A 27,977-nucleotide genomic window follows, 5' to 3' on the forward strand; every position below is an offset into this window, starting at 1 on the left:
CACAGCAAGAAACATTTTATTATTTTTTCCAAGTACATTACATATGTATACACCATAACGTCGAAAATAGTGTCCGTTATTGAAATATAACAAGAAATGATGACAGGAAGAAAGAAAAACATTTATATAGACTGCGAATTCATTTTGAATACCGCCAGTAGTGCGGCCAAGATCAACGCAAGAAAACCGGTGATAGCACTCGCACCTCCGCATTGATCTTTAATGAGTGGCTGCCAAATATTGAGGAGTTGCTCAGTTACATATTTACCATCTTCTTTGCAGTACTTGGCCACTTCGTTTGGTAAACAAGCGACTGCATCTTTTATCATCCTAGAAAGGTGAATTGAGAAAACGCATGAGAGTAAAATAATACACGTTGAAACTGCAACATCCGAACGAATGTAAGACTTATTAGTTGTTCTTTTAAAGATTTGTGTGTAGAATCCAAATGACATTTGAGCAGAAATGATTTTATGTTTGAAACAGTATTGAAATTTGCCTTCGATAAAAAAAATTAGAAAGCGTGTAATCATATATATATCTAGGGTGACTATATGACCTGTATTTCCTGGGACATTCCCATATTTTCGTGTAATTTTGTGGCCATCCCAACTTTTCATGAAAATGTCCCATTATTTTCAACAAAGAATATTGAAATTTTTATTCTTTACTGAAATTAAGTATTAAAATTATTTTCTCAATCCTATGAATTGTATTATCGTAATTACGATTTAAATATTGTAATGTTAACGTTTCCTTCCCTTCATAGAATTCATTTAAATCTATTGCTTCAATGCAATGGTGCTTCATTTTCTGCCTTTGGTGTTTTTTTGGAAATTTTAGCAATAATTACCTTTGCTTGGCATCATTTTGGTGATAACTGGCGATTCTCCGTATTTTTTATCTAGGAAATATGATCAGCCCACATATACCTTAATTCAATAGATTAAAATATTTTGAAACAATATCTTAAGCGCAGTGTTTTACTGCCAGATTTCAGGCACCATCTTCTTTAAACATAGAAATGCCTCAGTTATGGGTGATCATATGTCCTGTTTTGAACATTGTCTTGTAATCATTGTATCATTATTGCTCTAAACATTTTCGCCCGAGTAGAATATGGGTTTAGGGGATTTAGTAAAAAAAGGGACAAAAATTGATGGAAGAAATTCACAAAAAATATATATATTTAAAGCCCTTATAAGCACTTGAAAATGGTTCAAGGACTGCAATGATTTTTTAAGGACTTTCAAAGACTTGAAAATGAACTTTTTTTCAAGGACTGTACGAACCCTGTTATCGAACTTTTACAGTGTAATCCCGGCCTCACAAATCCAATCTCATCTTTCTGTTCAAGCTGTTTTTCTTTTTCGATAGTCCTCAGCAGGGCCGTCTTAAGAGTATCATGTGCCCCCGGGCGAATTGATTTTTCTGAGGCCCTACCGAACAAATTTCCCAAAATTCCAACCAGATCTCATTTTTGTGAGGCCCCTCTTCACTTGAGGCCCTCGGGCCGTGCCCGGGTGGGCCCATGCCTTAAGACGGCACATGTCATCAGTTTCTTTTGTCATTTCTCCCATACACTTTTCGACTCAACCTTTCTTTCTTTTGTTAAACGTTAAATCAATGAAAACGTTTCCAAACGAAGCCGGCCTAAAGCTGGGATTACGCTATATAAGTTACATAAAAGTTTGATAAATGATCTTTTACAAAACTTGAAAAAACTTCGTTCGTGAAAACTCAGTATTGACTATTATGAAATTCAATTTATTCTTGGGCCGGGATCACACTATAAAAGTTTTACAAATGAAACCAATAATCGTATTAGTTACATTCGAGCGAATGTAACCAATAGGCATATTGGTTGTTATTGTTTTTTTCAAGTTTTGTGGAAGATCTTTTATTAAACTTATATAGTGTATTCCCAGCCTTAAGCCGGAATTACACTGTAAAAGTTTTCTAAAAGTCCTTTTATAAAATTAGAAAACTTTTTAAACTCAAACTTTTACAGTGTAATATCGACCTTAAAAGGCCAGCATTGCACTATAAAAGTTTGATAAAAGTTCGTTTATAAAACTTGAAAAATGCAACCAATAGGCGGTTCAGATAAGTTCGCTCGAATGTAACAGATGTGCTTATTGGTTACATTTTTCAAGTTGTGTAAAATAATTTTTATCGAACTTTTTTATAGTGTAATACCGGCCTATTACACTATAAAAGTTTTCTAAAAGCCCTTTTATAAAACTCAAAACATCCAACCCATAAAGCTCATTGGATACATTCGAGCAAATGCAACCGATAATCTTATTGGTTGAATTTTTCAAGTTAAGACCCCAAAATTTAACACGGTAAAAATTCACATGACATCACGCTTTTGAGTCATGGCAACGGAAACGTTGAGAAAATTGACCGTAATACCAGAAACAAGAATGTAAACTATCTGGGCGGCACGAGACAAAATCTGTACCCGTGCGGGACTTTGGCGCCTCCTGCATATTGCCCCCCCCCATAGCCCTACATCCTGCGTCAGGACCCCTGGGCTGGAATCTATCACGGAACCCAAGCAAGATTTTTCATGAGGCTACTTCTACAGTTAATTTATGGTGTGAAAAAAAGAAAAAAGTATAATGGTTTAGTCTTCTGTCCCACAGGGCCGTAACTAAGATTTTTCCCGCCCGGTGCAAATATGATTCAGTCGCCCGGAGTAAACATTATTTTGCCACCCCCCATAACTTTAAAATTCAATAATTTTCTAATGGCGTTCTTTGTTCCCACCTAAAACCGCCACATCCTAAATTTTGCCACCCGGGACAGTTCACCCCCTGCCCCTTCTAGTTACGGACCTTCCGGGCCCACAAGCTAGAGTCCTGTCAGGGTAAGGCTGAGAGGGCGTATGGATGATGCCCCTCCCTCACAACTTATTCAAACAATTTCTAACAAAAAAAAAAGTTTTCACCCCTTTCATCTCGAATTTTGCGCCCCTCCAGAGCAGACAGAAAACATTTTCTAAGATATTTTTCAGCCAATGAATTTTTTTTTACCTATTCACCTCGGATTTAGCTCATCCATGGGCTCCCCCCCCCCCACAAGTGTGGGGATGACAGGGTCCGGGACAATTTTCATAATTTTTTGGTTTTTTCACGCTATAAGTTAACCATAGAAGGGGCCCGTGAGAAGTTTGACGGGGGGGGGGGGGCGCAAAAATCTCAGCCTAGGGGGCCCTGCTCTAGGATGGGGGTGGGGGTCATGCCCTCACCCAGAATTCGTTCTACAGTAGTCAAATGAAAACAAAGGAAAAATTCGGCTTATCATTTGTCCGGTCCCTGAAGTACCAGTATCAGTGCGTTGTCTAAATTGGGCGGTCCATGATGTTAAAATGGCCCGGAACACTGGTGCGATTGGCTGAGGATAAAGAATGAAAATAACACAATGATATAGGAAAACTTACTTGCACTGCTTTTCTTTTGTAGGTGTTTCACCGGCTGGTAGGGGTTTAACACACGTCTGCTGAATTTCAGCATTGTGATCCTTCATGCATTGCGATTGCTCTCGAATTTCTGAAATGACAGAAAATCGGTTAATGGAAGATCAGGTGGCCTAAAGAGGACGAGCAATTCATCAGTTTCACAGCTTATCGCTGGAGATCGCGTATTGGCCCGTGGCCTGAGCATTTTTGAAATAACCCCAACCCCCCTCCCCGACTCGAGCCGAAAACTTTCAGTACCTCTAATAATCCGGAAGCTTGAAACTGTACCTGACGTACGTCGAAAACAGCAAAAATCTTCGCGCTGGTTAAAGATCTTTGCCAACCAGTGTGGAAACTGATCTAGACTTTTTATACAAAATAATCATAAGCGATGAATCGTATAGTGTTACGGGGGACTCTCAGGTGAACTTACGTCTTCACCCACCTTATTAGAATCTAACTGCCATTGCAAAGCGCACTACTGCACAGGAATTGGCAGAGTCATGATAAAGGGGGTTTGATGGATACACCAATTATACGGTTTTCGGTCATCTGAAAGTGATTAAATGATGTTAATTACATATATATATATATATATATATATACATATATAGTCGAATCCCGTTTTAACGAATACCGTTATAGCGAAAATCTCGTTTTAACGAACACTTTTGTAATTTCTCAGATAAGTTTTCATAGGAACAATGCAAAAAACCTGGAATTCCTTTATAACGAAATTTCGTTGTAACGAAGTGATTTCTCCGGTATATTGGAGTTCGTTATAATTCGACTGGATATATATATATATTAAAAACATTTGGTAATTAAAAATTTAATAAATATTTAGTAATTTGGATGTTCAAAAATTGATTCGTTTTTGTTAATTATTACTAGCTATAATACCCGGCGTTGCCAGGGTTTTCTTCAATGAGGCTTTTTTGGATCACGTGATATCTCCCTCTTTCTTTGAGGGACATGCAAACCGTGTCTAAGTTAACCAATATGGCGACTTCCTGCGCCAATCATGGAATAAAGACATCTAGATTCAAAGAAACGTAGAAAGGAATATTTTTTCCTTTATTTAAAGGGTCGCGCGCTAGTTATTTCGATTCCCTTCTTTGAACTTCAAGTTATCCATCTCTGCCTGTTTCCTGCTTCAAAAAATGCTTAATTAAAGCTGTGGAATTTTTTCGATGTACTTTATGGGCCCATAATTAATTTTAAAACAACCTGAACTCTATGAATTTATGCAGTTGAATATCAAAAGACAATACGGAGACATTAATTTTCATGCTTGAGAAGATATAAATAAAAAAGTTGAAATCAATGTTATTTTGTATGAATATCCAACTCAAAAGTTGGTCCGGCTAATTAGTTCATATTTTTAATTTTCTGGGCTTCGTATCTCTAAGCGAACTCAATATTTCAAAAATCTAGAATTCAATAAAATTTTTAAAATTATTGATGTGACAGAAAACCACACCAAATTTCCACATTTCTACAGTAAAATCGTCAATTTTAACACTGATTTCTTTGGGGATCATCCTTTGCCTGACCTTCAAAGTGATGCTGATGATGATTCTGACGACTATTGAAAAAGTGGAAAACCATTATAAAGGTATAAACTATTATACATATACTAAAAGGATTAGAGAAGTGACAAACCACATTGTAAAAGCATACACACGTCTGAAACGCATTGCCAGGGAACCACGGTAACCAAAGTAAACGTTCGGAAAGTGATTGTTGAGGCCCAAAAACCAATGTTGCCCGTTCGGGGCATTTGCCCTGCTCTGACGAAATTTTAAAGTAGCCTATCCTTCAAGTCGGGTCCCATTTGGTATATATGCAAAATTTGGCGATGATCGATCTAAAATTGTAGATTTGTATGTAGTATGTGTTTGCATACACACAAAAAATCAATTTTATATACAGAGATTTTGTAAACACGATACACTGATCGCAGCGACGCTTGTCAGCACCTCCTATAGATGGAAGGCCTCTGCACTGTTTGCCGTAAACGTCATTCGGACTACCTAGCAAGTTTGCCACATTTTGAAACACAACATCCTATTTGGTTTCTTCTTATTTTGGCGTAGAATCTTCCTGATTGGCTCATAAATACCGCGTAGTATCTATCTCTAGGAGGTGCTGCACTTGTACACACACCGAAAAAATACACATTTATCAAAGCAACATTTGTTACATCAAGATTTGGGGTGGAACAAAAACCTATTTGACTCAGTCATTTGTTAACCTATTTTTAAAATTCAAATTACAATGAAAAACCCATTAAAATGCGTATCTTTAGAGTAGAAAAAATTTGTTAAAAAATTGTTGCGTTGTTGCATCTGATTGAAAACGTGGAAAAAGTTGTGAAAAAAACAAAAACATACATACTTTCACATTTATGTATGCAAAATAACGTGATTTCCCACGTATTCGCAAAGGGAGCAGCATGATCCGTCCAGGATTATATACAATGCGTCCATAATTAAAAGACCCTATTTTAAAGTAGCCTACAGGCGAAACCCATTCATCAGAAAAGTGTGAAATTTTGTGTAGGTCTTAATGAAGTGATGGGAATTTGTTTCAGGGCGAAAAATTATGGAAGGAAGATCAATACATATCATAGTACAGAATTTTTGAATTATTAGTTGAATTCAATGGCAGTACAATCCATTAACTCTTCAAGGGTAAAGTGAGTGATAGTAAATAGTGTCTGTGTATGGTTTGTGAAGTAAACTATAAAGTGAAGTGTAATGATTGAATAATATACCGTTGTGTAGGCCTGTTGCTCTCTGCGGCGCGACTTTTTTAATGCGGGAGATGGGCTCGATTTGCGCCTCGAAGTTCAGAACCACTGTGGTGATGATGCGGTTCGAACTCGGGTCCTCGCGATGCGAGGACGTCACTATGACCACTCGATCACCACAGTGGCGCGTGTTTGATACTGGAGTTCACCCCCAGAGGCAGATATGAATTATATTAACATGTCACCACCGCAGGGCGTTTCACTGTGAATACCTGTAGTTTAATATGTAAATTTATGTGATGTCACGCAGCAGTGGTTATAAAACCTAGAAACATTCGCGGAGATCTTGTTTCTCAATGTGTTTGCCGCTCACGATGACGATAAGTTTACGAGATTGCGATTTGTTGGTCAAATTGTTTTTACCAATACAACAATTACGCAGTAACTGCTGTACGGAAATATCGGACTTGGAAGAGGATTTGAAAAGGTACAATGAATGTTAAAACTTTCGGAGTATGATAACGAAATTTGAAACCACGGTATCGTTGGCTGTTCGTCCTGGAAGAAAACCCGTTTCTATAGACGCAGTACAAGAGGTTTCACTTCAAGTGAAAGAGGACAGAGCTTCAAATTTTGCACTAGTGTCAGGCGTGTAGCACAGGCGTTGAATAGGCCACGTTCAACTGTCTATAAGATCATGTGGAATATCCTCCGGTATTATCCGTACAAACTTTCATTTTTGCAGCGGTTGCTTCCTCATGATTATGGCGCTCTACTCCGGTTCCCACTGCAGTTTCTAGCTCGCGTTGACGTCGATTCAGAATGGCCTCGGAATATCCTCTGGACAGACGAAGCGCATTTTCACTTGGATGGTGCAGTCAATACTCACAACTGCCGAATTTGGGAACCAGAAAATCCACACGCTATCTTGGAGGTTCCGTTGCATTCACCAAAAGTGACGGTATGGTGTGGATTTACTGCATCGTTTATTCTCGGGCCCTACTTCTACGAGAATTTACGTTCTACAAGTCCAGTGACATGTTCGATCACCGGGAAGCGATATGCATTGCTGTTACAGAACGAAATTGTTCCGGCACGTTCCGTTCCGTTCCTTGTTGCAAGCACGTCAGTGTCTTGCAGACACAATCTTTATGCAAGACGGAGCTACTCCACACATTGCAGTGTGTGTTAATAATGGTCGTAAAACACATTTTACAGAATAACGTTGTCATCAGCCGGCACTGCCCTAATCTATGGCCTCCGCGATCCCTGGACCTTAACCAATGCGATTTTTGGCTTTGGGAGCATTTGAAACGTCTGGTATAAGTCGTGACAATCCAAGAACTTTACCTGACCTTAAAGACAGCAAGCATTTCACGCCACGTGCTGAAAATTTTCCCGCTCACACTTCCGTCAGTTGCGGAACATGCCATCTTGTGATTACACATGGTATCTGAAAATGATGGCTATCATGTGGAACATGTTTTGTTGCAATAACAATCGTAAAAGTGTTTAACAATTGTGAAAATTGTAAACGTTTGCCTAAATGCGTCATTTCCTAATAAAACGCCCTCTGGTGGTGACATGTGAAACTCGCCCCCCCCCCCCGAAACAAATTTCCATCACTTCATGAAGTCCTCCACAAAATTTCACTTTTCTGATGACTGGTTTCACCTGTAGACCATTTTAAAATAGGGTCTTTATATCGTGGACGCCCTGTATACAAGATTATTATTCAGAGGACTTGCAAGAGAATGCGGTTGAATGAGACATAGATATTGTACAAAAAACTAGAGATAGGTCGGGATTATACTATAAAAGTTTGATAAAACCTCTTTTATAAAACTTGAAAAATTCAACTTACAAGCGCGTCGGTTACATTCGAGCAAATGCAACCGCTAATCTTATTGGTTGAATTTTTTTTTTCAAATTTTATCAAAGAGCTTTTCCAAAACTTTTATAGTGTAATCCCGACCATGGTGGGGGAGTTGTCAAAGTTATGTCGTAAAACTTATAAATTCATCATTTTCTTACTTTTATATAAAGGATTCGATTCGTTGCAGAACGCATGAAAAGTATCGGACAGAGATTTGGCGAATAACGCAGCTTGTTTCATGCTGTCCTTGCAGGTTGCGGCAACATCGTCGAAGCAGCTTTCCGAAGTGGTCAGCGCACTAAGGAAGATCAATACATATCATAGTACAGAATTTTTGAATTATTAGTTGAATTCAATGGCAGTACAATCCATTAACTCTTCAAGGGTAAAGTGAGTGATAGTAAATAGTGTCTGTGTATGGTTTGTGAAGTAAACTATAAAGTGAAGTGTAATGATTGAATAATATACCGTTGTGTAGGCCTGTTGCTCTCTGCGGCGCGACTTTTTTAATGCGGGAGATGGGCTCGATTTGCGCCTCGAAGTTCAGAACCACTGTGGTGATGATGCGGTTCGAACTCGGGTCCTCGCGGTGCGAGGACGTCACTATGACCACTCGACCACCACAGTGGCGCGTGTTTGATACTGGAGTTCACCCCCAGAGGCAGATATTAATGGTCTTGCCACCCTCTTCCTCCATTCTAGTTTAATTTCTAGTCACTCCTCAAATTTGCCGCCCTGGGCAGCAAGCCCACTCAGCCGCCCCTGTCTAGAAATCACTCTTTTGGTCGGTCACTGACCTGGTCCCCCACTCACTCACTCACTAGGCCACTAGGTAAGTAATAAGTTACATACAGGGTGGTTCAGAAAAGATAGATAAGATAGGAAAAGTTTTTCCTATCTAAGAGGTGATAGTACACACCAATAACAAACAATTGCCATCAAAGAATGTATGGTCCACCATGAAAAGCGCTAGCGTGTTTGGAAACGGCCGCTCCGCAAACGTTAAAACGTCATTCCTGTTGAAATTTTTCGGGAGAAAAGAATACCATGCATGCAAATGTAACCCGGGGAAGAAGAAAAAACCGTATGCAAATCTGCGGCACAGTAAAAACAAAAGGCGCGGACGCCATCCCGTACGTTGCAACTGTTATAACGGTTGCATACTGTAATAACCTCACACAGGGCTGGCGACCGCGCCTTTTATCCACTGTGACGCAGACCTGCATATGGTTTCTTCTTGGTCGGCGTCAACAGAAGTGGCCGGTGAATGGAAGCGCGTTCACCTGTAGAGATGGATTGGATCATCGACGACAAGGACGTATCAAGTGTGATTTACTCGATTTAATCCCGTTAATGATTTTGATTGCCCGTTGGCTCTTAGATTGTTTATATATTTATTTATCCGTTACAAGATTCCAGATTAACGATTGCTGATGTTTTAAGATGATTGTATCAATTTTTCATTTATTTTATATTTTGTCTCCTACGTCTGAGGCGACACTATGTTTCTTTAATTTTAATGAAACTTTCCGGATACACCCATCCTTCGGGAACGCTTCGATATCTCTGCGAGATGGGAAGCGGGGTGTTTCTGGTCGTCAAAAGGTTACATTTGCATGCATGGTGTTGTTTTTCCTCCCGATGAATTTCAACGGGATTGCCGTTTTAACTTTTGCTGGGCATTGTTAGACGATGCATTCTTTGATGACCATTGTTTGTATTAGTGTATACTATCATCTGTTTTTCCCATCTTTTCTGAATCACATTATATGTAAGTATGTAAGGGCGCGTCCATAGTGCGCTGCTACCCAGCTCCCGCTCAAACCGCAAAACCGCGGCAGTAGCACCGCTCTCGGGAGCGTCCATATCCATGATCAGTTGGCATCACGGAACAATACCACGTGAGTATGTATTGTGTATTTTGTTGACAACAGATAATATTTATCATAATATGAAACAGGAAAGAATGACGAACGTCCATGAAATGAATAGGAACTCGCCTTGAAGTAGGTGAATAATCGTACTATGCATTACCTCAACTTTCCGAATTGATAAACAGACATTCGACTACATCTTGAACATAATCGATACCGAATGAAAAAAAAGGATGATGGTGTAACTTTTTCATCAACAGAAAATTCTTTTCGAAGAAGGTCTTCAGCCGCTAACTTTTTGCCCGCTTTGTCAACAAAGTTGCGGTTGGCATTGGCTTTTCAACCTTTTGTTGCAAATGACACTTTTCGTAAATACTTTGGAGATTAAAATGTGTTTATGTGTGTGTGTGTGTGTGCGCGCGCGCGCTTCCATTTTATAAAAACAGGAGTAATAAGAACAATGTCTGCAGAGTCAGTTTTTCTAATAGCAGACTCACCGGGCGTGTGCTAAGCTTTCGTTATTCTTTTGTTTTTTCACGTTATAAATCCATCATAAAGGGCCCGTGAAAGTCTGGTCGGTGGGGGGGGGGGGGGTCGCAAAAGATCCCAGCCTAGGGCCCCACTCCAGGATGTGGGGGGTCCATGGTTAGAACTATCCAGAAAATGAGAACCGTTTTGATTCAAGAGTGAATATGACTGCCACGAGAATCTTTTTGATCGTATATGACGATCTGTTCGAGGTGGCCATACATGTTTACCAGCCTCATTTTAGGCGTCGTTTTGTAAGGGGCCATTCAAGTATTACGTAAGCAGATTTTCAGCTATTTTTGACCCCCCTTTGTCAGAAAAAGTCAGCAAAACACTGACCCCTCCCCTCCCCCCCCCCCCCGTCAGCAAAATTTCGTCAGCAGCTTAGAATATTTCATATCTTCAAAAAAAAGGGTGGTTGATGACGTAAGCAACTTTCAGACCCCCCCCCCCCTTGTCATCAAAAGTCAGCAAATACGAAACCTCCCCCCCCCCCCGATGCTGACGTAATACTTGAATGACCCCTAATGCCAGTTTCGGACCTTCCTGCTCGCACGAGAATAACTCACGATCATGGGGAAGAGGGGGGTACTTTCACTGTGTTGCGTGTGTGGGCATAAATTGCTCTCTGTCTAACGCTATGTGTATCCGTACTAAATTTAACTAAATTATTTCTCGATTATTTTTCTTTTTTTGGATCTGAATTGAAAGAAACTTTGTTGTCTTTGATTCTGAACACCAGTGTACTTACTTGCATAATTTGTCCGGGTCTCCATCTGTTATTTCACCTGCAGCCGTTTGCAATTTCAACATGCAGTTTGCGAACTTTAAGGCGCATTCTTCTGCTGGTGTTGCGTGCGAAACTTTGACAGTCACGAAGACAACTGTAAACAAGAACATAATAGAGGTGAAGAGATTTTGTGATTTCACTCGGCCCAAATTTTCATGTCAAATGGACGACGCAGTAGCAGACCCGCAGCGCAATACATTACGTGCGGTGAATATTCACGGATCGTCCCATTTCTCGCTCCCAATTCGAAATATAGATGGCAGCATCTTTGAACACCACACGCTTAATATTGCGTTGGCGTTTACGAAAACAATACTACAGTCGAATCCCGTTATAACGAACCCCAAGAGACCGGAGAAATCATTTTGTTGTAATGAAATTTCGTTATAAAGGAATCGCAGGTTTTAAACATTATTCCTATGTAAACTTATTTGGGGGATTGGAAAAGTGTTCGTTAAAACAAGATTTTCGCTTTAACGGTATTCGTTAAAACGGGATTCGCCTGTATCCGGCACGTAACATTATTCCAAGGAATAAATCGTATTCGTAATAGCGTAATTGATGTAACAATTACGTCTATAGAGAAAATATTTATGAGACGCATGTGCGGTAAACGTGGTAGGTCCGTGTCTTTGAATTCCGAAGAGTAGATAATTGTTAGAAATCGTTTTTTATTAAACCGGTCTAATTTAGCCCATGCGCTTCTAAAAACTTGGATCCCCCACCCGACCATTATTTTTGTCATCCCCGTTCCCCTCTCGGTCTGCACCAAGGCCTTAACGTCCAGGAATGAGGTTTTTTCAAATTCATTTCTGAGTTAATTTCTGGCTTATGATTTTTTAAAGTAAATAAGGTGTATTATATACACTGAAGAGCCAAAAAAACTGGTACACATGCCTAATATCGTGTAGGGCCCCCGCGAGCCCGTAGAAGTGCCATAACACGACGTGGTATGGACTCGACTAATGTCTGAAGTAGTGCTGGAGGTAATTGACACCATGAATCCTGCAGGGCTGTCCATAAATCCGGGAAGTAAGAGGGGATGGAGATCTCTTCTGAACAGCACGTTGCAAGGCATCCCAGATATGTTCAATAATGTTCATGTCTGGGGATTTAGGTGGCCAATGGAAGCGTCTAAAGTCAGAAGAGTGTTCCTGGAGCCACTTTGTAGCAATTCTGGACGTGTGGGGTGTCGCATTGTCCTGCTGAAATTGTCCATTCCGTCGGAACGCACAATGAACATAAATGGGTGCAGGTGATCAGACAGGATGCTTACGTACCTGTCAGAGAGGTATCTAGACGTAGCAGGGGTCCCATATCACGCCAACTGCACACGCCCCATACCATCACAGAGCCTCCACCAGCTTAAACAGTCCCCTGTTGACATGTAGGGTCCATGGATTCATGAGGTTGTCTCCATACCCTTACACGTCCATCAGCTCGAAGCAATTGGAACCGAGACTCGTCAGACCAGGCAACGTGTTTCCAGTCCTCAACAGTCCAAGGTCGGTGTTGTCGGGCCCAGGCGAGGCGTAAAGCTTTGTGTCGAGCAGTCATCAAGGGTACACGAGAGGGGCCTTCGGCTCCGAAAGCCCATATCGATGATGTTTCGTTGAATGGTTCGCACGCTGACACTTGTTGATGGCCCAGCATTGAAATCTGCAGCAATTTGCGGAAGGGTTGCACGTCTGTCACATTTAATGATTCTCGTCAGTCGTCCCGTTCTTGAATGATCTTTTTCCGGCCGCAGCGATGCGTAGATTTAATTTTTTACCGGATTCCCGATATTCACAGTACACTCGTGAAATGGTCGTACGGGAAAATCCAAATTTCATTGCTACCTCGGAGATGTTATGTCCCATCTCTCGTGCGCCGACTATAACATCACGTTCAAACTCACTTAAATCTCGATAACCTACCATTGTAGCAGCAGTAACCGATCTAACAACTATGCCAGACACTTGTTGTGTTATATAGGCGTTGCCGACCGCAGCGCCGTACTCTGATTGGTTCCATATCTCTTTATTTGCATACGCAAATAAAGGGACCCTGTACCAGTTTTTTTGGCTCTTCAGTTTATATATATATATATATATATATATATATATATACACGGTACCTCGGAGTTAGATACCTATCAGCGTCGCTCTTGTGGGAGTTCTAAGATTAGCTCCATCTACTGGATTCTAAGAGTAGTTACATTTCCCAGACATACTTCAATACTTGATACTTTAATGCGTTTTTCATTGGGTCTCTCTGCTGCCCTCCATCAATCACCGGCTATGGCTCCCGTTTTATTTTATACACGACCCACCTTCTTCCACCACCTTGATTTCCTTCCCCTAGACCAGTGTCTCCCAACCTTACTAAAAGGAACCAACTCAATGTCTAAAACAATATGCCGGACCACTTGCGTCCCGTATTACGGGACATATCTTTAATTCCCGTTTTTCCCGACTTTTTTACACATTTGTCCCGTTTCGTCAATGATGCTTATTTGAATTTGTAATAATTATTATTATTAAAGTCGCACAACACACAGACACACAGCGTTTTCATAATATAAATTATATGGCGGTAATTATGGCAAAAGTTATAAGTAGAGCCCGGATTATATGCACTAAAAAAGTGGCAAAATATGCAAATATGCACTAAAAAAGTGGCAAAATATGCAAATATGCACTAAAAAAGTGGCAAAATATGCAAATATGCACTAAAAAAGTGGCAAAATATGCAAATATGCACTTAAAAATGTAAAAATATGCTCTTAAAATGCAAAATTTGCACTTAAAATGCAAAATGTGCACTTAAAGTGCAAAAATAAGCACTTAAAATGCAAAAATAAGCACTTAAAACACAAAATGTGCATTAAATACTCCAGAATGTGCACTAGAAATCTTGAAAAAGTGAAAAATTCCTAAGCATGTACAAAAAATGAGAAAATATGCATTAAAAAAATTACCATGCGAAAAAAAGCAGATGTGTTTTTGAAATGCATCTTTTCTATTTCGTAGTGCATATGTATTCATTTATAAAAAATATTTTCTCACATATATATATATAATACCCGCATATGCAAATAACTTCTACATATTTTTCATTCAGGCATTTTTCAATTTTTAGTTTGTTGTAGTTGCTCAATAACGAAAATACCAGTAAATTATTAACACTAAAAAAAATTAACACTTTAACATATCTCTAGAAATAGCCTTACAATAAAACGGCTAATATTCGTAAAATACTCTATAAATATGACTAAATTTCACCTGCGGGAAAAAAAATCGATGTTATGAAAATATTTATTTGAACAATATTTATTTGAAAAATTATAAAAAAAATTGAGTGAGCTTTTAAATAAACCTTCAAAAATATGCATTTATACTCAAAATTCTTTGATTTTATGCATTTATATGCATTAATGCTAAAAAGGGCCAAAACATGCAAAAAGCATATGCACATATGCATTTACATATAATCCGGCTCTAGTTATAAGTATTGATCTCACATATTTGTCAGGTTTAACGTTTATTTCGGCCATTTTAATTACGATCGGTGATTGTGCCTACTTTTGACAATGATTTTTAATGACAACTGACGATGTCCCAAATACGTATATTTTACGGATTATTATTTAAGAACCCAGTCTCTACCGTATTTTCCTCAATGAAATCGGGTCATCAGATCATTTGAATATAAAAAGAATATTCAAATGATCTGATGACGTGAAATACTGCTCATTTTTTTGAAAACTGAGATTTGTGTAGCAGCCCTTTATTTCCATACCCTTCAGCAATTTCAGCAGTAATTAGCAAATTGCATTTGAAGAGATAAATTGAAATTTTTAGCAAAATTCAGTGATATCTCGTATTTAAGATCGCAATATCCTGCATTATCCTCGATGATGTATGTTTAACCTAAGTATGAAGATAAAATTTTATTTGAACCCATATGGATATATATATATATATATTACTTTCGAGATATTTAATAAGTGTTAATTTAATGTAGCGTTTCCTTATATCCGCAAATTTATACTCTGGAGTTCAATTGTGGCGGCGCTGCTGTAGCAGGAGATCACGATGTTTTCCCGCCAATATATAGAGTAGCTTATGAGTTGCTGGGGGTCACTCTATGGCTGCACGCATACTCGGGAGGAAAGTGAAGAGTGCGACTATAGTCCTCAGATCACGAGAAGAGTTTTACGCGAACCTCCCTCTCTGGAGAGGTTCCATTTCGGCGCGGGGAAAGGATAAAAATTATCCCGGGTTGCCAGTAAAGGCCGTCTTGGCGCAAATCGGTTCTCTCTGTACGCCAAGGTATTCTTCATTCTTCAGTGAACTCCGTCAGTCTTCACGCTTGAGTGAGCTGCGCTTTTCGTGTTGGCGTTTGTTAAAAGATGTAAATTGCTGTTATAAATTTCTGAAGTAAATTAAATTTTTTAATTTAAAAATTTGAATTTTTTATTAAATTTGATATTTTGAACTAAAATATTTGATTCAGAAAAAAATTCGAAGGGAGTAGCGATCATTTAGTAATAAAGGGAGTAAAATTACTTTAAATTAATAATTAAATTCCTAAAATAATAAAATAAATTAATTGTTAAATTACTTTAAATTAATAATTTAATACAAAAGGAGTATTATTTTAATATAATAGTTTATTACTACTGCAAATTATATGGCATTTTCTTTGGTTTAATTTCTATACTGCAGCAAGAGAATGCCACCTGCTAGCAATTAGCCATTCTTCTTCTGTTTACCTTCTCTCATCGCCATCATCGTCTTTATTTCTTTTTTACTTTCTCCACAGAAGCTACTCATATGGGCTTTTTAAATAGGTGACAAATAAAAAGATTGAGCATGCCTGCTTGCCAAGTTTGCAGTTACGTCTATAGCCACCTTAAGGGCATGTCCTCCCAAGGGCAGTGCTGACAAGTATCCAGCCCTGGGGCCCTGGATGATTCTAATAATTTTTTAAAACTATAAATTCGTTTTTAGAGTGACCCATCGAAGATTCCAATCTGAGAGCTGGCTGCAAGATGTGGGGGCCGTGCTTAAGGGCATCCGAGGAATGGTCCTCTCATGCTGCAGCAGGGATCCTGGCTGGGATCTCTCACCGGCCGTCCATTCTGAATTTACAGCGTGGAAAAAACTAACGTGGAAAAAAAATGAACGTGAATCCCCCTACCCCCTTAATTTTGTTGTTCTAGTTTTATTGCTCAACTCCCAGTCATGGCGAATGATAGATTACAATGATATTCCGGTGTGGTTTTTATCATGAAATTGTTAATCAGCCAACTAATCTGAGCTGGAAAAGACTCACCGAGGTGTTCAGACTGAAAACTGCCACGATAGATAATGTGTTGCTGCAATTCAGTATGAGGAAACAAACTTCCCTTATAGCTCAGTGGTTGCCGTAGCGTGATGATGGTGTTTTCCGTGTGATGTTAATGTTGGTCTCTGTTTTATAATAAACTAGCTATAATACCCGTCGTTGCCCGAGTTTTCTTTAATGAGGCTTTTTGGATCACGTAATATCTCCCTCTTTCTTTGAGGGACATGCAAACCGTGTCCAAGTTGAATCAATATGGCGACTTCCTGCGCGACTCATGAAAGAAACAAATCTAGATTTAAAGAAACGTAGAAATGAATATATATATATATATATTTTTCCCCTTTTTTAAGGGTCGCTCAGTATTTCGAACCCCCTCCCCCCCGAACTTCAAGTTATCCATCTCTGCCAGTTTCAGCTTCCAAAAATGCTTAATTAAAGCTGTGGAATTTTTTCGCTTTACTTTTTACGGGCCCATAATTAATTTTAAAACATCCTAACCCACATGGATTTATGCAGTTGAATATCAAAAGACAATACGGAGACATTAATTTTCATGCTTGAGAAGATATAAATAAAAAGTTGAAATCAATGTTATTGCATGGATATCAAACTCAAAAGTAGGTCCGGGGCTAATTACTTCATATTTAATCTCCTGGGCTTCGTATATCTCTAAGAGAACTCAGTATTTCAAAAATCGAGAATTCTGTACAATTTTTAAAACTATTGATGTGACAGAAAACACCACCAAGTTTTCGCATTTATACACTAAAATCGGCAATTTTAACACTGATTTCTATGAGGATCACCCTTTTCCTGACCCTCAAAGCGATGCTGATGATGATTCTGACGTCTATTCAAAAAGCCTCATTACTGAGAGTATTGAAAATGTGGCAAACCATTATAAAGGCATAAACTATTACACTTACGGCCGTATTCACCACTCACGGTCCTGAAACGCGGATCAGTTGAAACCCGTTTCAGTTTTAGAACGAATTTGGCATTCACCAGTGAGTCTCGAGTGCGTATCAAGTGAAACTCGGTTCAGTTGGCGAGTATTTGGCGTATATTAGCTTGGCGAGAGTAGATCCGACGCTGATTGGATGAAGGGTTTTTGATCTTCTAATGAAGTAGAAAACTCAACGGTTGGATTCTTGTGTTTACATTTTTCAACAATTTTTTTTCCATAAGCAAAATATGGTTTTATCATCCCCTTTTTAATGGAAATTCCATTTCATTCCAGCTACTGTTTTCTTTCTTACTTCCGCTATATCTATAATGATGGTTTTTCATTTCGCTACGGAATTGCTAATATTCTCAGATTAGATAAATTATATATCGCACGTACAATCAGCTTATGCGCTTTTCATTGCTTTGAAGAAAAAAAATGTATCAGCATATACAAATTTTATTAATCGTGAATGAAATGAAGGAAAAAAGGACGGTCGCAATTATGTAAAATTTATATTTTAAAAATACTAATAAATTTGGAAATTTTTCAAAAAATAATTTTCATCTGAATATTTTTTAAATTATTATTGTTTTGTACCTGAAATCAAATTTTTAGATACACATATTAAAATGAAAAAGTACAAAATTCAGTGAATTTGATTTCCAAAAATTTTTTTTATGCTAATAGTAATTAGCACTAAAAATTCGTAATTAGCACTAGTGCTAATAGTAATTCTTGTGATGCACATTCAACATTAATAGCTATATTTCCTATTAGTCAAATAAGTTAATATCTGAGACTGATTTTTTGTAATTTGTTGAAACTTGTATGATAGTTGCATGCAATCCTTCCTACACACAAGATGTCCGTCCTCTCAATGTATAAAATGCTAAACCCAAGTTTTCTTTTCAACAAAAAACTGTTCAAACATGTGTACTAGTTTTTTTGATTAGCTTACATAAAAAGTTAGATTCAGTTCAAAACAGTTCATTATATTATTAAATATAAGTTGAAAGGACGTCCTTGAAGCTGAAAGATTCTTAAAAATAAAAAATCTGTAAACAAAGTTTCAAATCTGACAGTCAATACAAGCATTAATGTATGGACAATTTTTTTTTTTTTATGTGTAAAATGCATTGCCTTTGAATCATGTTTAACTAAAGGGTAAACTAATAGCCAAGACTAAAAATTAAAAAAAACTTGACATATATTGATAGATTCAACGTCATTATTCAGCAACAAAATCATTTTCCATCCCTCTTTTTACTAGCAAGATTGGTAGTTAAATCTGGATTTTTTTTAAATATATACTGTATTTACATGATAATCACAATCTAGTAATTCGTTACTTTCAAAATTTACACTGTAACTTGAACATAATTAAGGCACAAATTCAAACTACGTAAAAAAAAACTAACATTTTCCTCACTTAAGAAATAACGACAAATCAATTATCAAAAATAATTTATTCATATTTATATGGAAGTATTTGAGATTGCTAAAAAAAATAATGGTACGTATAACACACACAAACATTGTAAATAAATATTGAGATTTTCTTCCGTGAGATTGAGTCAGCTCGTCTTCAGTGGCCACATTTTATCATAGATGTGTTTTTACCCTACTTTTGCTCCCAAATACTTGCTTCATCTGAAAAATTAAAAACATAGTTTTCATGAAAAAAAATTTCCCTAAAGAATGAAGCAAATCATACTCATGTGTTGCGATTTCAAATACAGTGAAATCATACTGCATAATATGAAAAACGCACATGTAATCAGCAATCACGTGGTACTAGTTATGTAATGATAGATTGAGTTAAATTTATAATATTTAAGTAATCATTGCCCAATGCTGGCATGAACTGCACATAAATAAGGTTCCAAAAAGTAATTTCATGAATTTTTGAATTGGTGTTTTGAGCACGAAAGGTATGATCACACACTAAAATCTCAATAAAATGATATTCTGCAAATCAAGAAAAAATATCATTGTAGAGGGATTGCTGTTGTATTAAGATTAGAGATGTAAAATTCTTGAGAATATTGTAACGAAGGACTACTATTGTAAATAACTTGAGAATATTCTTATTATTCTTAACAAGAATATTCTCCAGTTATTTATAATATAATTATATATAATATCCTAGAGAATATTCTTTGGAAAGACTACTTTTATAAATTACTGGGGAATATTCTTATCAAAAATAATAATTATTCTCAAGTTATTTCTCATATTAATATTCTCATCTCACATCTGTAATCGAGTGGCAGCAGTTTAACATAATACTATAGGAATTTCAAAACAAGACTTTCAAAATATTGATGTAGAGGGATTTATTTTTATATCAAGTATCATTGTAGTGAGGTTTAACTGTAAATAATAAACGAATGAACTGATATTTATACGCAAAATACTGATGCACAAATAGAATGAAATGAGCTGATAATTATATGATTTTGGATAATGAGAGTGCATCACAGAAAATATTTTTTGTTGTGCACGTGTTTTCATTTGTGCAAATACTGTGGATTCTGCTTATAAAAGGTTTTTTTTCAAAAAGTTACCATGAAAAATGTAAGCGGGGAAAATGCTTTAAACAGGAAATCTTAATAAAAATTAATTGGAGTACTAAGCAGGAAAATATTATACATGGGAATGTTATAAGCGAGATCGACTGAATATAGAAGGAAAATATCATGTTTACACACAGCAGCAAAATATCATGTAATAAATATATTATTGTCAAGAGGTAAAAGCTAAAAAAAGGTAATATATTTTGCTTGGCATTAATACAAATATTTTCATATTAGAGACGAAACATTTCATACACAAATCTATATTTTAGAGTGTTGGTGAATATTGTATTGTTTAGAAATTAAAATGCACTACTGTAATGATCTCTTTTTGCCTAGTACATTTTGCGAGTTCTTAATGTACGAGGCTCCTCAAGAGAAAAAAAGGCCCCACAAAAATGAGATCTGGTTGAAATTTTCTAGAATTTACCAGGTAGGACCACAGAAAAATTTCTTGTCTCGGGGAGGGCCCCCCCCCCCCCCCCATCATGCTCTTAAGATGGTCCTGGTTAGGGAAAAAAAATTTTTGTATACAAGTAATACAAAAAAAAATTTTTTGTACACACTGTATACAAGTGACTATTCCTGCAATTCAAGAGAGATATTCATGACTTCTTTTCAGACCAATGATACATTATTTTCAGAGAGGAAAAAACTTCAAAAGCGTGACACTATACCCTGCCATTTTGACCTTTAGGTCAGGACAGTAAATAAGCTGGGGCAACCGGGACACTTCCCAAGGGCCGAGAGAATGGGGGCCCTCACAAAAATGTACACTTTATTTTACATAATAATACTTTCAGGGGCCCCCACTCAAGAAAAAAATCTGCATCGAGAGAGCCCACTACCAGTGCTGTCTTAACGGATGGACCTACCCGGGCCTCACAAAAATGAGATTTGGTTGAAATTTTCTGTAATTTACCTGGCAGGTCCTCAGAAAAGCCACTTGGCCCGAGGGCCCATGGTGTTCTTAAGACGGCCCTGCCCGCTACGACCCTGTTTCAGGTACCATAAAGACGAATTTGTCATTAACATCAATACATGAGTATATTACTCATACAATTCTATCATTATTTGATAATGATCATTTTGTTAGCGAAGTTCAGATTTGAAGGAAATCATAGAAAAGTATCATTACTCACCGTCTTTCGTCACTTGTTGATGGCTTCAAGAAGTAGTTGAAAGCTTTCATTGATCGGGGATAATTACTTAACATATATTTAATACCTAAACGCTGTCACTCATCACCTTATAATTAATAAATTATTCTAAATTCCCTATTTCATTCCGCCTCATCGTTTTAAACAATTCAGCGCGACCGCCATTACTACGTCGATGTTTGTGTTTGCAGCGACGATAATGTTCACTGCGCATGCGCTGAAACTCGATCCACCCTGCTGGATCGCCGATATCGGAGGTTCAGTTTCAGGCTCGAAAAGCTGGTCCGTGGATCTCGATTCAGGGGTGGTGAATACCAATTTTGAGGTGAAACGCGGTTTAGAACCTGGATCGCGTTCTGAACCTGGACGGTGAATACGGCCGTTATACTAACAGGACTAAAGAAGTGACAAACCGTTGTAAAGGCATATATACGTCTGAAACGCATTGCTAGGGAACCACGGTAACCAAAGTAAACGTTCCGAAAGTGATTGTTGAGGCCCAAAAACCATTGTTACCCGACAGTTTTTTTGCCCACTTGGGGCACTTGCCCTGCTCTGACGGAATTTTAAAGTAGCCTATCGTTCAAGTCGGGTCTCATTTGGTATATATATATATATCTATTCTATAATATAAAATCACAAACAAACTCGAAAAGGGCCTGTTGCTAAGCAACCGAGTGACGGAAGTGGGTGAAATTTTTGAGTGACGGAAATCTGTTACGGAAGTGGGTTCGATTCATATATCGATATTCACATTCATATATCGATATGATATCATATATCGATATTGGGTCGATATTCACATATCGGGACCCATTTGACCCATCGGGACCATGTTATGTGCATGTACCAAGAGGCTCCTACATCCTACAGCAGAGCCCTTAGGCTGGAATTTAGATTTCGAGCCCCCAAACCAGCTTTTCAGGGGCCCCTCTGTGATTAATTTATAGTGTGAAAAATCAAAAAGTGATAAGAATCGTTGTGGCCCCTGTCAGCCCTTCCTTTGTGGGGGGGGGAGAGGTCCATGCCGAGAGGTATATATATGTATAATATACACACACAACAGCAGTGCTCCCAACACAGGGTCGGGGTACCCGGGGAAGATTTCACGTATAAGTAAAAAGTTTTCATTTCCAGGGGCCCTTGATGGATCTCTTGCTGCTTTAACGTTGAAAAATTTCGATAGCGGAAGCAAAAGATATATCCAGTCTGGGGCCCCACCAAAAGTATGCGAATTGGTGTCCCGGGTAATTGGTTGGGGGGGGGTCCTGGATTTTATTCGTTGGTAAAACGAATACAAATGAAAATTTTTCATGGTACTCGCTCCGGGGGATGACCGACAAGCTTCCAAGTCGGGGGCCCCATGTTTGCAGGTTTCATTTTGGGGCCCTGGATTTTATTCGTTGGTAAAACGAATACAAATGAAAATTTTTCATGGCACTCGCTCCGGGGGATGACCGACAAGCTTCCAAGTCGGGGGGCCCTATGTTTACAGGTTTCATTTTGGGGGCCCTGGATGAATCTCATTCTTTTCTGTTGTAGAATTTGCAACAGCGGAAGCCCGAGATAAAGATAGTCTGGGGCCCCACCAAAAGTATGCGAATTGGTGTCCCGGGTAATTGGTTGGGGGCCCTGGATTTTATTCGTTGGTAAAACGAATACAAATGGAAATTTTTCATGGCACTCGCTCCGGGGGATGACCGACAAGCTTCCAAGTCGGGGCCCATGTTTACAGGTTTCATTTTGGGGGCCCTGGATGAATCTCATTCTTTTCTGTTGTAGAATTTGCAACAGCGGAAGCCCGAGATAAAGCCAGTCTGGGGCCCCACCAAAAGTATGCGAATTGGTGTCCCGGGTAATTGGTTGGGGGCCCTGGATTTTATTCGTTGGTAAAACGAATACAAATGAAAATTTTTCATGGCACTCGCACCGGGGGATGACCGACAAGCTTCCAAGTCGGGGGCCCCATGTTTACAGGTTTCATTTTGGGGCCCTGGATTTTATTCGTTGGTAAAACGAATACAAATGAAAATTTTTCATGGCACTCGCACCGGGGGATGACCGACAAGCTTCCAAGTCGGGGGGCCCCGTGTTTACAGGTTTGATTTTGGGGGCCCTGGATGAATCTCATTCTTTTCTGTTGTAGAATTTGCCACAGCCGAAACCCGAGATATAGCCAGTCTGGGGCCCCACTAAAAATCGGCGTATTGTGTCCCCGCTACTGGATGTGGGGCCCTGGATTTTATTCGTTGTAAAATTGATAAAAATGAAAAATTCTCACAGGGGGGTGTCCGACAAGCTTGCAGGTCAGGGCTTCATGGAAATGTTGGCAGGTTGTAATTCTGTGCCCCTGAATGTATCTCATTGATTTTTGTGGTTTAACATTGTAAAATTTGCAACACATCGGTAGCCCAAGATATATCCAGTGTGGGGCCCCACTGAAATTCAGCGAATTGAATCTGGGGACCCCCATGGGGAAGTTTTCTGGGGATGCTTGATGAATCTCATTTGTTTTTTGTCGCTTTATTATTATTTTCATTAAAATTCGCTTCTTCAGTAGGCTGGTGCTTTCGCACGTCCCTTTCCCCTTTTCCATAGCACGCTGATGAAGTGGGACGAAATAAACAAGATATGTCCGGGAGAGAAGTGGGGGGGGGGGTTGGCCGCCAAAGGCGGCAGGGGGGCAGAGCCCCCCTAGTATATATATATATGCAAAATTTGGTGACGATCGATCTAAAATTGTAGATTTGTATAGAGAACACAGACAGAAAACCAATTTTATATATATAGATTAGTTATTTCGTTATTTATTTGATGAGTAGTTCATGCTTTAAAACGACATCTCTGCTAAATCCCCAACAATTAATAATATCAGTAAAACTGGGGGAATAATCTTATCAAGTCGCCCTGCGGACCGGACCACCGATGCCATCGTCCCGGACCATGGGTTTATAAACGCTTCCCTAGATTATTTATTTATCACACAACCCAGTAGGCAAGATTGCACTTACACTGGGAGATTCAAAAACGTAAATGAACATACAAGAATCAAATAGAAAAACACTTCATATATAAGAGTAAAGTTAAAATCTTCCACACACACACACACACACACAAGGAAGAAACAAATCCAGCATAAGGGGCAGAAACTAGGTCACGTGGAAGACTGTTCCACAGTCTAGCTCGGTGATTCCCAACGTGGGCGATGGAATATTCCAGGGGGACGGTAGAAGCTACGGATATAACATGGGATCCTATGGGTTAGATTGGGTTGGGAAGGGGCGATGGGAGAAAAATATTTCTGAAGAAGGGAGGCGATATGGGACATAAAAGGTTGGGAAACTATGGTCTAGCTGAACGGCTTAGATCACTGATGGGTGAGCGGGCCGGAAAAAAAACTATATTGGCATGCATTTTATTCATTATAAAATTCTGTTTATAAGAAACATTTCTATAATATTGCTTTAAAATCTGCTGCGGGCCGGATAGAACATCTAAGTGGTCAGCAGTTTGGCCGTCACTGTCCTGAACAAATTATAAACAGGGTTTCCTCTTATCCTAACTCCCCCCCCCCCTTAGTTTGTCAACCCTGTTTTGTCCAACACTGTTACTTGTTGTCCCCTCGCTTCCTTGACTAAATGGTCATACTAGCTAGTTCTTCATTTACACCTTATTAACCCGATGCTAAATGGGCTTTCCCTCTTGTCTCAATTATCAGAAACCTGCCGGCACATTACCGCATTTCTCCTGCAGGGACGGGCTCTAAGTTTTTTTGCGGCCCGTTGAAAAAACAGATGGGGGGGTGGTTGAAACTATACCTACCCCAAAAATTCAAGCTATTGCTTTGTGAAAAAGTTGAAAAAATGTAATAAAAGTATTTTATCGCGTTTTTGCAGCCCCAAAAATAAAGTGGCCGGGTGCGGCCGTACCCTTCGTACCATAGACTTAAGATATAAATAGACCGCGCACGCTATTCATAAAACTTGTCGAACGTGAAGAAAAGATGAGCAGTATTGTCGGGGAAAGAACAGGTTCTGCGCTATTACATTTGGCGCGTTTTCGCAGAAGCTAGGATGTTGCTGTAACGAAATTTGACTCAATTCGATCAAGTTGATGAAAACTTTCCTTCATTTTTTCAATGAATTTCACTCATTTTTATGTGAAATATTTAGGGAGTATCAGATTTAAAAAAATAAATTCTATAAAATAAACAAATATTGGAAAACGGAATTTTTTTATTTTCCATTAAGGGATAATTCTTAATAATTTCTTAACACATGGGTTTTTAAATTTTAATTGAATATATAATATTTGAAGGAAGTGAATATAAACAGTATAAATTTCATGAAATAAATTTTTTGGCACAGTTTTTAATAGCTTTCTAAATATCTATACACACACAGGAAACAAAATATTGTATACAACAAATATATAATGTTTATGTTACTGTAAATTTGATAAATCCGTAGTGCGCGTTATCTTCAGAAATTATGCATAATAGTTGGTAAATATATGCATAATTACCAATATTTTTAGTAAGTTTGATGAATTTCGTAGCATTTATCACTTTTTACGAATGAATCGAATAATTCTCAAAATGAAGTTAGTAAGTTTAATGAATATGGAAAAAATCCATGCTGAAATATCACTTTATTTCAACAACTTAGTTCTGTCCGTATGAGATGCGTGCACTACACATATTTCGCCATAAAAATTAAATTAATAATAAATGCGAAGATAGAGAGAGATTTTTTTTCATCGGCTTAGTTCATGTTGGCTTTTGCTGTATTTATCAGCATATGCAAACATAACCGTTACGAAGAGGGGTAAAAATACTATTATTTTTAGAGGTTGTTATGCATTTTTATGCAAAACTGCAATTGTCTAGAGGGGGGGGGGAAGTTTTCCTCACATTCTATTTAAATAGAATATTTTTCATAAATTTCTCCATCTGAAAAGCATATTTTCTTCCAAGTTGAGCAAAACTCGAATGAACTCACTAGCTCGCCAAATCTCGCCAAATCTTGCGGAGACGTATATTTCAGTTAAAACTTCATAAAACTCACAATTTCAATCACTTATTGCCAAAAATTCTATTAAAACATTTAATAATGATTCATGACATTTGAATTTTACCAAAACTTGGAACTTTAATTGAATTAAATCCAAAATGGAGTCGTTAGAAACTGAGATTACGTCAGAAATCCATTGCATCGTCAATTTAATATTCCAATTTTTAATTTATAAGAAGGGGAATAAGCAAAAAAGTATTCCTTTGTGAAAGGATAATGTTCCTCCTTTCCTAAACCGTTCAGAACATCCGAAAGCTGCACACGTGGTGACCATTCTAATGAAAAATAAGACAGCACTTGGAGATCGTCATACGAACAGCCATAAGGAAAGCATTGCCAGCGAGATTCCCTGACCAGCCTTTCGACCGGAATCACGTGACTCCGGATCTTTGCTTCACATTGTAACCCCTCGCGCGCACTCTATAGTATTATTACTCTGTGCTTCGTACCTACCTAAGTCCAGTTCCAGCTTCTTGGCACAACAGCCAATGGCCCGCATGTTATCTATGGTGGCTATGCTCTAAGTGTCTAAGTTATGTAGACATGGGTGCTTACCCATGAAAGAGCCGATAAACGGAGTCTTTGATGCACGCATCGTCTTCGCGCCTCTTTAATGTTTATACCGACGAAGCTCCACACTTTCCAGCCAGGCTTTTTGTAGTTGCCAGAAGGCACTTTGCAGTTCTGGTAAGGACGGCCTTGGCTTATTGACGTAACAATCGAGTTCGATTGTGTATTAAGCTGGGTTTTCCTAGGATTAGGTTTTTTCACCGCGTGAACCGAATTAGACCATTTCGCGGAGGCAGAAACGTGTTACATAATCACGCTACGCATTTGTGTTTTCCTATCGTGACGCATCACGGTGGCTTATATAGTATATGGCCCTGGCATCATCTACTTTGTCGTCTGCATGCTCCGGTTTAAAGGGAAGGGAAAGAAAACACAAAACGCGCGACGCACTTGACTACTCCAGAAGCAGTCGGCCAATCATGCCCGACGTAAAGCGCTGTCGTGAGCCGTATTGCACTCTGAAGGAAAACAGTCACATACTGCTTTTGTTATTGGTGAGTGGACGGCGTGTCGCACTGGGCGATTCACGTTCCGCGCGGCGCAGAAAACCAGCACCTAGGAAAACCCGGCTTTAGAATGCTTCCCAATGGTCTACGGCTGAAATGTTCCTGCATAAAGCGGAGCACTGCCGAGTCGCGCGAATGAGGGAGCGCCCCCCAGAGAACAAACTGAGATCTCGGATGCAGTGATGAAACGCAGCTAATCGAAATTCTATCAAGTGCACAGATTCCAATATCTAGAGCAAATGCTTACCCAACAAACTTGCCAGCACTTTGAGCTCCATTTTCCCAATGAATTCACCCTCTCGTAATTACGAATTTCTCCTAGTTGCAAGTGCTATGGTTTGAGATCGACTTCTCCCGATATTCACTCGCGATAAATACGAATTTCAGTGGTTGTATTCCAGTGTTGAGACCCCCGGATACGCCCGCCAGTGACTGATAAAAACAACGCGACAAAAAAACTTATTGATTATCAACCTAGAAAAATAATAACTGATACCTAGACGAGAAAGGATAAGATGTTT

The 27,977-nt window shown here is 38.6% G+C and overlaps 1 protein-coding gene across 1 annotated transcript; it reads right to left on the bottom strand.

Annotated features, from left to right (window-relative positions):
* Nucleotides 1–27,890, bottom strand: LOC149088814 (uncharacterized). The gene is made up of 5 exons (XM_089250289.1): nt 27,704–27,890; nt 11,251–11,383; nt 8,256–8,395; nt 3,449–3,557; nt 1–330 (listed from the first exon to the last, which is right to left on the bottom strand). Exons 1-5 carry the CDS (start codon nt 27,732–27,734, stop codon nt 123–125), a joined length of 621 nt encoding a protein of 206 aa, XP_089106415.1. The 5' UTR covers nt 27,735–27,890; the 3' UTR covers nt 1–122.
* Between the last annotated feature and the right edge of the window lie 87 nt (nt 27,891–27,977).

Source organism: Pholcus phalangioides, unplaced genomic scaffold (assembly GCF_987345545.1).
Source record: "Pholcus phalangioides strain wild (caught in Gottingen) unplaced genomic scaffold, Ppha-v1.0 ptg000003l_1, whole genome shotgun sequence".
NCBI classification, from domain to species: Eukaryota; Metazoa; Arthropoda; class Arachnida; order Araneae; family Pholcidae; genus Pholcus; species Pholcus phalangioides.